At 36.7% G+C, this 12,972-nt stretch overlaps 1 protein-coding gene across 1 annotated transcript in view; it reads left to right on the top strand.

Moving 5' to 3' along the window:
- The window catches only part of BIRC6 (baculoviral IAP repeat containing 6), a 366,321-nt gene that overhangs the window by 54,076 nt on the left and 299,273 nt on the right, over window positions 1-12,972 (top strand). Inside the window, exons 2-3 of the mRNA XM_042780685.1 lie at window positions 8,816-8,997; window positions 11,716-11,853. Of these exons, the coding sequence (XP_042636619.1) occupies window positions 8,816-8,997; window positions 11,716-11,853 (320 nt within the window). The remainder of the gene's footprint in view (window positions 1-8,815; window positions 8,998-11,715; window positions 11,854-12,972) is intronic.

Raw genomic sequence — 12,972 nt, 5'->3', positions numbered from 1 at the left:
GAGGTAACTATGGGGAGGAAGTGGGAGGGGAGCTATTGCATTGTGGTAAACTGTGGTCAATGACATGAGACAAAGTATATGTGAACTGTTGTATGAAAGTGAATTTGCTCTGTAAATCTTCACACAAATCATAATCAGTCAGTCAATAAAAGAGCTAAAAAAAAAAAAAGAATAATGTTGGCTGTTGGGTTTGCATAGATGCCCTTTATTATGTCGAGGAATGTCTCTTCTGTTCCTATTTTGCTGAGAGTTTTGATCAGGAATGGGTTTTGGATTTTATCACATGGCCTTTTCTGCATCAGTTGATATGATCATATGGTTCTCCTTTCTTTTAATTGTGTGGTGGATGACATTGATTGTTTTTCTGATGGTTGAACAATTCTTGCATACCTGATGTAAACTTCACTTGGTCATAACGAATGATTTTCTTTATATGTTGTTGGAGTCTATTAGCTAGGATTTTGTTGAAGATGTTTGCATCTATATTCATGAGGAATATTGGTCTGTAGTTTTCCTTTTGAGTGATGTCTTTGCCTGGTTTTGGTATCAAGGTTATGCTTGCTTCATAAAATGAGTTAGGGAGGACTCTACCCTTTTTTGTTTTGGAATAGTTTGAATGGGAATGGTGTCAGTTGTTTTCTGTATGTTTGGTAGAATTCTCCAGTGAAATAGTCTGGGCCAGGAGTTTTTTTTGTTGGTTAATTTTTGATGACCTGTTCAATTTCTTCTTTTGTTATGGATCTGTTCAACTTTTCCACACCAGTCTCTTTTAGTTTAGGTGAGTGCTGTGTTTCTAGAAATCTGTCCATTTCTTCAGATTTTCAAATTTGTTGTAGTACAGATCTTCGTAGTATCCTGATATTATCCTTTTTATTTCAGTTGGTTCTGTTGTGATGTCACCCATTTTGTTTCTTATTCATGTTATTTGTATTCTCTTCCTCTTTTCCTTTGTTAGGTTTGCCAGTGGTTTGTCAGTTTTATTAATCTTCTCAAAAAAGCAACTTCTGGTCTTGTTGATTTTTTCTTCTATTTTCTGTTTCATTGATTTCGGCTAGAATCTTGATTATTTCCTTTCCTCTGGTGACTGTAGACTTTTCTTGGTGTTCTTTTTCTAATTGTTGAAGATGTTGATTTAAAGTGTTGATTTTGACTCTTCTTTTTTGATGTGTGCATTTTTGCTACAAATTGGCCTCTGATCACTGCTTTTGCTGTGTCCCAAAGATTTTGGTGTGTTGTGTTTTCATTCTCATTTGATTTAAGGAATATTTAATTTTCACTTTTTATTTCTTCTCTTACCCAGTCTTTCTTAAGGAGGGAGTTGTTCAGTTTCCATGTGTTTACTCTTTTTCCATTGATTTTCCTATTGTTAATTTCTAATTTGATAGCATTGTGATCTGGGAAGCTACTTTGTAGTATTTCACTGTTTCTAAATTTAGAGAGGCTTGCTTTATGGCCTAACATATGGTCTGTCATGGAAAATGTTCCATGTGCAGTGGAAAAGAATGTATATTGTGGCAGTGTTGAGTGAAGTGCTCTGTAGATGTCTATAAGGTCAAGTTGGTGGATTGTATTGTTTAGCTCTTAGGCATCTTTGTCTAGTTTCTTTCCAGTTGTTCTATCTGTCATTGAAAGTGGTGTATTAAAGTCTCCCACTATGACTGTGGAGTCATCTATTTGCCTTTTCAACTCTTCTAAAGTCTGATTTATGTAATTTTGGGCTCTTTCATTGGGTCCATAGATATTTATTCTGGTTATATCTTCTTGTTCAATTGATCCTTTAATCATTACATAACGTCCTTCTTTGTCTTGTATTGCGGTTTTTGTCTTAAAGTCAATTTGATCTGAAATTAATACTGCCACTCCTGCTCTTTTATGGTTGCCATTTGCTTGATAGATCTTTTTCCAACCTTTGATTTTTAGTGTATTTTTGTGTTTGTCTCTAAGGTATTTCTCTTGTAGATAGCATATCGACAGATTTTGTTTTCTTATCCAGTCTTCAGCTCTCTGTCTTCTTAGTGTTGCATTTAATCCATTAACATTCAGTGTAATATTGACAAGTATGAATCAGTTGCTGTTGTTTAGTTACGTGTTTTTTCATGGTGTCCCTGGTTTCTTTGTTCCATATTATTTTCTGTGCTGAGCTCATTATGTTTATGAATCATGTTATCATTTCCTTTGTTGCTGTTGTTTCAGTATTTGCTGAATATTTATGTTTGTCCTCTTTTTTATTGTGATATGAAGGTTTATCATTTTTCGTTGAGGTTACCCTGTGATTTATAATTTTCCCTCCCAGTTTGGAATAGTCCATTCTATCTTGCAACTCTCTTGACTTTCTCACCATTTACAAGTTCTGTAACTACACAGTATTTTCCTTCTTTTTGGTTTGTAATTGCCCTAGTTTGCCAATTGAAGTCTCTGGTTCCCTGTTTACAATCTTGTAACCTTATTTTACTTAGGGTATGTCCATAGCTGTGGTTTCTGGGTTATGTCATCTTGTGTATTAATGGTCGGTTGTTGGTATTTTTGGTTCTCTATTTAGTGGATTCCCTTTAGTATCTCTTGAAGGGTAGGTGTGGTTTTAACAAATTCCTGTAGTTTCTGTTTATCTGTAAATCTCCTAATTTCACTATCATAGTTGAGGGACAGTTTTGCTGGGTATATAATTCGTGGTTGAAAATTTTTCCCTTTCAGGGTTTTGTATATACCATCCCATTGCCTTCTCGCTTGGATGGTTGCTGCTGATAAATCAGAGCTTATTCTTAGTGGTTGTCCTTTGTAAGTAACTTGTTTTCTTTGTACTGCTTTCAGGATTCTTCTTTGTCTTTGGTTCTGATGAGTTTGATGATGATATGCCTCTGTGATTTTTTTGGGGGTCTGTCCTGTTTGGGGTTCATAGGACTTCCTGAATGGATATATTCTCATCTTTCATCATATCAGGGATGTTTTCTTCCAACAAATCTTGGACAATTTTCTTAGTGGTTTTATTTTTCTCTTCCTTTTCTGGAATTCCAGTGATACGTAGGTTATTCCTTTTGATGGTATCCCACTTGAATCTTGGGCTTTCTTCATTTTGTTTTGATTTTTTTTCTGATTGATCCCTTTCCAAAGAAGTATTCAGGTATTTGCCTTCAATATGATTAATTCTGTCTTCTATTGCATCAGTTCTACTCCTTTGCCCTTTCAATGTGCTATCTATTTCTGACAATTTAGTATTAATTTCTGGATTTCTATCTGTAGATTTTGAATCATTTCTAGTTTTTCATTTATTTTGTCATTTTGTTCTTGTATTTTCTTCCAAAATTCTTCTAGGGATTTGTCTGTGTTTTCTTGACCTGCTCTCAGTCGTTTGAAGATACCTAAATATAATTCTTTTGAATTCCTTATCAGGGAGTTCCAATGCTGTTTCTTTCTCAGGTATGTGTCCTGGGTCTGTATCTTGCTCCCTTGTTCCTACTACTTTATATTGCTTCTTTGTGTGGACTTGGTGGTCTCATGTCTCCGATACATTGTGACGTTGTTGTATTTAGATCTCTGTTAACTGTTTGTGAAGAGCAGCTAAGGGTGAGCCAGGCTTTTCTTGGTGGTTGTTTATCTTAGGACCATTGGTGGAGAAGGAGGTGGTGATTCACTCATTCAGTGAGTGAAGCTAGAGGAGGTGTGGGTGTAGTTGTGTCGTATGGAGACTGTTGCTGTCTCCCACTCAGACAAAAATAACAATTGAATGGCCATCAAAAAAGTAAAAGCAAATGGACAAAAAATACACCATGTAGTCACACAGGAACAGTAACCAAAAATTAAAGGGAAAAAAATAAAACAAAAAACACTGCGATATCGGGGGAGTGGGCATTAAGAGAAAAAAGTAAGAGACAGAGGATAATGAAGAAAAAATGGAAAAAAATGCAAAAAGAAAAACAAGTATTGGGGTTACCTACCAAAAAAAAAAAAAGGACCTGGGAACAGTGCAAAGAAGAAAAGCTGAAGACTAGAACCTGGGAACAGAAGAATCAAGAATGATATAAAAAGGACAAAAGTAATAATTTTAGTAGTTTTAAAACAAAACAAAACAAACTGAAAAAAGAGCAAAATCTGGACAGGTTGGGGCAGGGCACCCAGGCTCCCTCGGAGCCCACAGATTGGGATGGAATTTCTGTCGTCCTAGAAGGTGGGTGGGAGTGAGGGATGGCTGTACCTTCGTTCACCAAGAGGTTGTGAGATAAAAGAATAACAAGGGGAATGGCGCACCTTTTCAGTAGTCCGTGCGTGCGGGATGTTTTTGCGGTTCCCAGCAAGCAGAGCCTGTTCTTAAGTTTCTGGAATCTGGGAGAATGCTGTCGCTTTAAATATCCAAAATAGTCAAGCAGCTTGTAAACATTCAAAATGGTGGTGCCGTCAGGACAGGCAAAAGTCCACAGCTCAGCCCACCTTCCTCTTTGCTGCTGCTTTGCCTTTTTATTTCCCAGCCACCAGAGCAGTCCTCCATGTAGTCCCTGGCTAGCAGGGCTGATTTGTCGTTCCCAGCATAGTAAAGTATATGATTGTCCATTTCAGCTCACTCAGGGTATTGATCTTTATATGTTCCATTTCATCTTTGATAGCTTCCAATTTTCTTAGATTCACACTTTGTACATTCCATTTTCCAATTCTTAGCAGATGTTTGCAGCTCTTTCTTCTTATTTTGAGTAGTGCCACATCAGCATATGAAGGTCTTGAAAGCTTCCCTCCCTCTCTTTAAGTCCGATTCTACTTTGAGGCGGCAGCTAGCTATTCCTCAGTTGTGTTTTGCGTGACTTCCTACCTGGGGGTTGTTATCTTCTGACACTATATCAGACAGTGTTTTCCTGCTATTCATAAGATTTTCAGTGGCCATTGTTTTCAGAAGTGGACCTGGCCATGAACTTCTTCCAACTGTCTCTTGGTCTGGAAGCTTTACTGAAACCTGTCCACCATGAGTGACCCTGCCTGCTATATGAAATAACCTGTGGCGTAGCTTCTAGCATTACAGCAACATGGAAGGCACCACAATATGACAAACTGCCCGCCAAGTGGTGGTGTTCAAGTATATGGCATGTTACTTACATTGTACTCTATTTACATTGTATTCTTGAAAACATTAGCCTTGGTGTCTGAGATTCCCTCATTGGTGACCTTTCATATGATGGCTTCCTTTTCGGTCTGGCTTTTTTTGTTCCTGGTGATGAAATTGCTGCTGTTGGCAATATATTGTTGTAAGGAAAACAAGGCATCTCTACTGTGGGCTGTCAGGAGTAAGGTGCTTCTCCAGAAGCTCCCAGGAAACTTACCAGTGTCCATTCATGGGCCAGTATCTATCACTAGGGAAATTCATGTACTACTTGAGGCCAGTTTTTTCTTGAACTACTTACGGTGATAAGGATTGGGAGTAGGGTAGGGTGTCATCTCTCTTGAACTACAAAAACTAAGGGATCATAAGGAAGAGGATTGGAGAAAATGAAAGCCAAATAGGCAATTTACATTGTCCAAATCAAATAAAATGATTAATAATAAAGTACATTACTACTATATATTGGATTGTAACCCTATTTTCTGTTTGTTAATCTTTCAAAATGTTATGAATTAAATACACATATAGAAAACAAGTTGTAAAATGAACACCCCTGTAATCACTATCCAGTCAAGAAATGGAACATGCTTCTCCTTACCTTTCCTAATTAATACCCCATAATACCACCAACAGTAATCACTATTACTTTGATGATATCCACTTCTTGTCTTTTTTTTTTTTTTACAGTAAGTTACCTATTACACATTACAAGTTTATATAGTTACTGATTTTTAAAACAATCCTTGCAAGTTTTTACCCAATTTTACTCCATATTTACTGTTTACAGAGATTATTTTCTAAGATGTTAACATACGTTTAAAACCTCTAGACCTAAAACCTCTAGACCTACAACTCAGCTGTAAGTTTCATGAATATGACTTTGTTTTGTGTAAATAATGAATTAGTTCTAACCTGTTTTGTATTGCCTCTGAAGTGGCTTTTAGAGCCCAAGGGAGCTATAATAATCTGGGATTAAGAAATTTAGTCCTTTATTAATTGATTATAACATGTTTTAGAGTGCCTAAGGCATTTGACTGCTAACCAGAAGGCTCTGGGGTTCAAACCCACCAACCACTCCTTGGAAGGAAGGTTGGGCAGTCTACTTCTGTAGTGATACTGCCTCGGAAACCCAAGGAGGGGTCGCTGTGAGTTGGATCCGACTTGACGGCAGGGCATTTGATTTTGGTTTAGAGGAGTCCTGGTGGGATGGTGGTTAAGCGCTCAGCTGCTAATGGAAAGTTCAGTGGTTTGAACCTACTGGCTGCTCTGCAGGAGAATGATATGACAGTCTGCTTCAATAAAGATTTACAGACTTGGAAACTATGGGGCAATTCTACTCTGTTCTTAGAGTCACTATGAGTTGGGAATCTACTTTGTCTTACAGTGTTGTATGAGTCAGAATCAATGGCAAGGGGTGTTATGGTTTTCTTAGAGACTGATGAGTAGATCTCTGATTTATTTCTACTTTTGTATTGTTGTTGTTGTTGTATTATTAGATAATTAAAAACAACAACAACAACAACAAAAACTGCCATCTGAGTCGATTATGTCTCATAGTGACTCCTCCTTGGGTTTCTAAGGTGGTATCTCTATGGAAGTAGATTGCCCCGTCTTCCTTCTGAGGAGTGTCTGGTGGGTTTGAACCACCAGACTTTTGGTTAGCAGTCAAATGCCTTAGGCACTACGCCACCAGTGCTCCCTTATTAGATAATAGGAGAACTTATAATGGGAGTGTTCTGTAGAGTTGTAGGTGTGAGTTCAGAATGAAGTATGCTTGCAGCAGGATTGCTTGCTCCTGAAAAAGTTTTTTTCTCTAATGCAATAAAATTTCTCCAATGTCCTGAAAGTCTCTCTATAGAACTCCTGTATTACAGGAGCTCTGGTGGTGCAGTGGTTAAAACATTTGGCTGTTAACCAGAAGGTAGCAGTTAGAACCCACTAGCTGCTTTGTGGGATAAATATCAAGCTGTCTGTTTTCTGTAAAAATTTAAAGCTTTAGAAACCCCATAGGGTAGTTCTACTCTGTCCTATAGGTTACTGTGAGTCAGAATTGACTTGATGGAAGTGTTTTTTGTTTGGATTGGTATTTATGACAGAAATAAAAAAACCAAACTCACTGTCGTCAAATTGAATCCAACTCATAATGATCCCTCCTTGGGTTTCAGAGGTGGTATCTCTATGGGAGTAGATTGCCCAGTCTTTCAACTGAGGAGGGGTTGGTGGGCTTGAACCACCAGCCTTCTGGTTAGCAGTCAAATGCCTTAGACAGTGCATCACTTAATTAACATTAATCTGTCTATAAACTTAAATGTAGAAGTAGATGTTACTTTTTCATATTTTTTAGTGTCATATAAAGCTTCTGGCTGTTACTATATATCCATCTCTTATGGACTGCATTGTATTCTCCCAAATATTTGTTCGATTCCTAACCTGTATAACTTTGGATTCCAGTTGGAAATGGGCCTTTTTCTGTTAATGAGGCCATTATCAGTGTAGGGTATGTCCTAAATTTAATCACTGTTGAGAGACAAAAAGCAGATTAGGCACAGAAGCTAGGAAGCACAGCACAATGAGGGAAAGACAGATGTAAGGTGGGGATTGCCAAGGGACAGAGAAGCTGACAGAGAAGTTGAAACAAGAACTTTCCCCTAGGGCTGACCAGAGAGCAAGCTTCCCGTTAGAGCCAGTGCCTTGAATTCGGAGCTCTGGTGGCATAGTGCCTGAGGCATTTGAATGCTAACCAGAAGGCTGGCGGTTCAAACCCACCAGCCAGTTCTTGGAAGGTAGGCTAGACAATCTATTTCTGTAGTGATACCGGTAGCCTTGAAAATCCAAGTCACTGTGAGTCAGATCTGACTCCATAGTATTGAGTTTGGTTTTTGGTTTTAAACTGTGAGAAATTAAATTTCTGTTTATTAAAGCCTGTTTCTTAAAACCTGTGGTTTTTCTGTTCAGCAGCACTAAGAAACTAAGACATGACTTCTTCAAATTCTTTCCTAACTCAATCTGAGACATTTTACGATTAGTGTATCCACCAACTCCTCCTTAAAATACCTGTCTGATAATTGCCTCAGTAGACTCTTAAGGGAATATTGCCCTTCAGTGATAGCACCTTTTAGTGGTGGTTAAACTAGTGGCTTGTTTTAGGTCCTATAATTCAGATTATAAACCTATTCTTTGTAATTTTATCTCAGATGTAAAAGCCCTCAAGAACTTTTGAGGGAAGTATCAAGTGACTATCTGTGGCAGTGTTACAAGTATTGAATTTGGCAAAAATGACATAAAGAAAATACTTAGTTTTTAAAGTTTGTTCTGAACACTTCAGTTCTGAAATAATGTTGAATTTACAGAAAAATGACAAGAACAATGCAGTGCAAAGAACTTCTCTATGTCCTTTCCCCAGATCTACCACTTTTAAACATTATAGCACATTTCCTTATCATTTTCCCATATGTACATACGTTTTATTTTCATTCTGTTTACCTTTTGGTGTTTATTTTCTGAGGACAGCAATATAGTTATCAAGTTCCGATAATTTCACATTGATGCAGTACTTTATAGTATATAGTCCTATTTAATCAATCATGCAAATAATGCCCTTGATAGCATTTTCCCTTCCATAGTCTACGATCCATTTCAGCATTTTATATTCTATTTAGGTGCTGTCTAAACATTTATTTTTAATAGATATTGGTCTTAAAATCTTAAGTGTTGAATTTTTGTTTTTTTTAACAGCTAAACCAGGTGGACAGGTGAAATGTCAGTATATTTCTGCTGTGGATAAAGTTATATTTGTGGATGATTATGCAGTAGGGTGTAGGAAGGACCTTAATGGAATCTTGTTGTTAGACACTGCTCTGCAAACTCCAGTTTCAAAGCAGGATGATGTGGTTCAGCTTGAATTACCTGTTACAGAGGTAAGTTGAAATAAATATCAGTGTGTTCCTCTACTTAATGTTAACTCAAACCTATTAGCTGTTAAATGAAATTAGGTTGTTCTTTGAGGACATTGTCTGTATACCCTATAAAAACAATTCACCACAACTTTGTTTAAATATTTGTCTTTTCTTTGCATTATTAATTGGTGCTTATTGAAGTGGTATTTTCGGGTCTTAGTTGTTCATCAGTACAGGTTAAACACCTGTCAGAGAGACCCCAAAGTACAATGGCTGAAACAAGACAATTTCTATCTTTCCAGAAACAGTCTAATGCTCAGTATATAGGGGAAGCTTTGCTATCCTGATACTTGCTCAAGAAATCATTGTTTCCCAGTTGTAGGGAAAAGGGAGAGAAGTTAGAAGGCCTGGAGAACTTCTTGGCATTTTGTGCGTGTATGTGTATACTCTATTTTTTTTCTCTCTCTCTCTTTCTCACTCTCTCACTCACTCACTCACACTGTCAAACTCTCCTAGTTGTTTCGTCTTGTTTTCTCTTTCATAAGCTCTTTCTCTCCCACTCACATTCACCCCATTGGTTAGAATTTAGTCACAGGGTCATTCTAAGTTGAGAGGGAGACTGGGGGAAAGTTTTTTTTTTTTTTTTTGCCAAAGGCATTTGACTGCTGACCAGAAGGCTGGCAGTTCAAACCCGCCAGCTACTCCTTGGAAGGAAGATTGGGCAGTCTGTTTCTGTAGAGATAACTTCTTGGAAACCCAAGGAAGGGGTCACTATGACTTGAATGGACTCGATGGCAGTGAGGTTTTTTTTTTTTTTGGTTTAAAAAAACGGGTGGGGGGAGGAATTAATATTAGTGGACAAGTAATCTTTGCTGTGCAGCATAGGCCTCTTTCTTAAGAATCTCAGTTTTAATATATATTTTTCTGTAATGTTAACTTAAAAGTCTTTTGATTTGGGGTTTATAGGAGCTCTGGTGGCATAGTGGATAAGCATTTGGCTGCTAACCAGAAGGTCAGTGGTTTAAAGCCACCAGCTGCTCCACAGGAGGAAGATAAGGCAATCTAATACTGTAAAGATTTACAGCCTTGGAAAGCCAATGGGAGTTGCTAAGAGTTGGAATCAATTCGAGAGTAGCGGGTTTGGTTTTTGTTTTTGGTTAGTACTGTTTTGTAATTTGAAAATACATTTTCTAAAGTTACTGGATTTGTAAACATTTGATGTAGAATATAAAAGATGATAATGCTCTCTTCCCTAATAAACCAAGACATTATTTATCAAAATGGTGAGATTTGTATTTGTTTTTCATGCTGAGTTGCTAATTATTAATCATTTTGCATTTGCTAGGTTGTTGTAGTTACTTGATAAAATCAGGGTAGTATGTTTCCTATTATTAAGGTATGAAAAATGTCAGAGTATAAATTTTAAGTACAGTACATTAAAAAGTTTTTATATGCATTTTTTAGATACTTTTTTTTAAAAGATACCAAAATATATCCATTTAGATTTCACATTTAGTGTGATATCACAGTATATTATACGTTAATACTGAAAGCCTAATGCTAGAAAATTCCGTTCCAAAAACAGAGTAGCCATATATTTGTCATCAAAGTATATATAGATCTGAGGGCATGTCTGAAATCTTTGAACAGATAATTAATTAGTTCTGCATTTATTGAACATTTTTTTCTCACTTAATTTAAGGAATATAGACTAGCTCATATCTTAATAAAGGATGTATTCTATTGTAAAAGAAGGTATTAAGCTATGTTCAGGTTTAAAAAGAAGTACAGAATTACAACTAAGTATGTGTACGTTTATAGGAAACTCTCCAATCAGTACTTTTCCTACTGTACTGACTAAAAGGCTGGCTGGGTATTCTCTGGCTTCTGCCTCTCCTCCCCTGCCTTGCTAATTACTACATTTGCTACTTGTTTTCTGTCTTTTCACCTAAAGAATCACAGTTCTAACTATTGTTCACATTATATAGCTTGTAGTCCTTTCACCATGCCTGATATCCTTTGCTGGACCACATTTGTTTGTCACTGTCTTCTCTAAAGGATGGGATCTTAAACTTTATTTGGTCGGAAAAGATTTACTCTTTTCCTTATACCAACCATATATTTTTATTAAGGTGGTTCGTATTGAATATGTGATTAACACAGCTAAGGGAGCTCTGGTAGCATAGTGGCTAAGACACTTGCCTGCTAACCAGACGGCTGGCGGTTCAAACCCACCAGCCACTCCTCGGAAGGAAGGTTGGGCAATCCTACTTCCGTAGTGATACTGCCTCGGAAACCCAAGGAGGGGTCGCTATGAGTCGGGGCTGACTCGACGGCACATAACAACAACACCACCAAGGGCTTTTTAAAATTTTATCTCTTGACCTAATGAATATCCCTCTTTTGCCCTTGCAGAGTTGGGGTTTTTGTTGTTTATTGAAGGACCTGACATTTATTTTTTAAAAAAATAATTACAGCTTTTTCATTTTTGCTCATATTTTCAACTTGTTGAATTTTTTCTTGTCTTGGTTCGGCTTATGATAGCTACTGTTTATTAAAACTTATTTCTTACTACACTATATCCATTGTCTTACTTATTTCATAAAAACCCTTTAAATCATCCCCCCCAAAGTTAAAGTAAATAAGCTTTATTATACTACTTGTCAGAATCATTACATGTATCTGGATTCAAGATTATTTGTGTATTTAATTTTCTGTTTTTATTTTTATCTTTTTTAGGCACAGCAACTTTTATCTGCATGTTTAGAAAAGGTAGATATTTCTAGTACGGAGGGTTATGATTTGTTCATCACACAGCTCAAAGATGGTTTAAAAAATACATCTCACGAGACTGCAGCAAACCACAAAGTTGCTAAGGTAAGAAGTGCAAAAAAATTACTTTGTGTTAGGGTTATAATAGAAAGAACACCTCCATCCTTTTGTCTTTCTTCCTCTCACCACTCCCTTTTTTAGAAGTGCTGTGATTCAGAAATTTTCTCTTTAAAAAACCAAAATACTGTGCTTATAAGCTATATCTCGAAGTTACTTTCATTGAAGTTTAATTTGTAGGAACTGTTTTGCTTTCTGTGCTCCTAAGGCTTCTGTAGAAATCCCTAGGTGACCCAAAAGTGCTCCACTACTAGTTGAAAGTTTGTCAGTTCAAACCCACCCAGAGGCACCTCAAAAGACAGGCCTGGTGATCTGCTTCTGAAAGGTCACAGCAGTTCTGCTCTGCACACTTGGGGTCATATGAGTAGGAATCAACTCAGTAGCAACTAACAATATCAGGGATTCTGTAAACATTCTTTAGTGTTTGATGGCTATGTATTGGTAACAAGGCTGATGAAGGAGGCTTCCTTATAAGGTTTTGAGCTTGGATGAGAAATGGAGTATGTCTTTGGACATGAGAACATTTTTTTCTCTGAAATAGTTCTTTTTTTGAGGGGCAATGAATGTGAGAGATGGTGCTTTGAATCCTTAAGGTATATTTCATTAATTTCTTTTTTTTTTTCCTTGTAAGACCTTTTTCTATATTATAAATGTAATATATAAAAAAAGTACAGTACTGGAGGATATAAGGTAAATGTCATTGTTCTAGAAGTAACTTTGGCACCTAAAAGTATCTTTTCTGAAGTACAGTTGTAATTATACTAAAGTATTCCGGTATACCTTGCTTTTTTTTCCACTTAAGAATATATCTAGGATATTTTTTCATAGATGTCCATTGATTTCATAGATCACCCATATTTTTCTTAGTACATGAATTATACTTTATAGATTTATGATAATTTTATTTGTTGTTACTCCATTGATGGGGCATTGTAGTTAAGAAAATTATAACCATACTATGAATTTCAAGAGAGAGAATTTATTACAAAGAATTGCTTTAACAGGTACTTGAGAACTGTAAGAGTAAAGAGGAAATCTTGAGTTGACACAGAGATGGTAACTGTAAGAAGCATCTATCACTTAGGACTGAAGTATCAAAGAGAAGAG

Source organism: Orycteropus afer, unplaced genomic scaffold, assembly GCF_000298275.1.
Source record: "Orycteropus afer afer isolate SDZICR_OR568_19922 unplaced genomic scaffold, OryAfe1.0 scaffold00054, whole genome shotgun sequence".
NCBI classification, from domain to species: Eukaryota; Metazoa; Chordata; class Mammalia; order Tubulidentata; family Orycteropodidae; genus Orycteropus; species Orycteropus afer.
The sequence above is the reverse complement of the archived record's forward strand: the minus strand, read 5'-3'. Positions and strand labels throughout refer to the sequence as shown.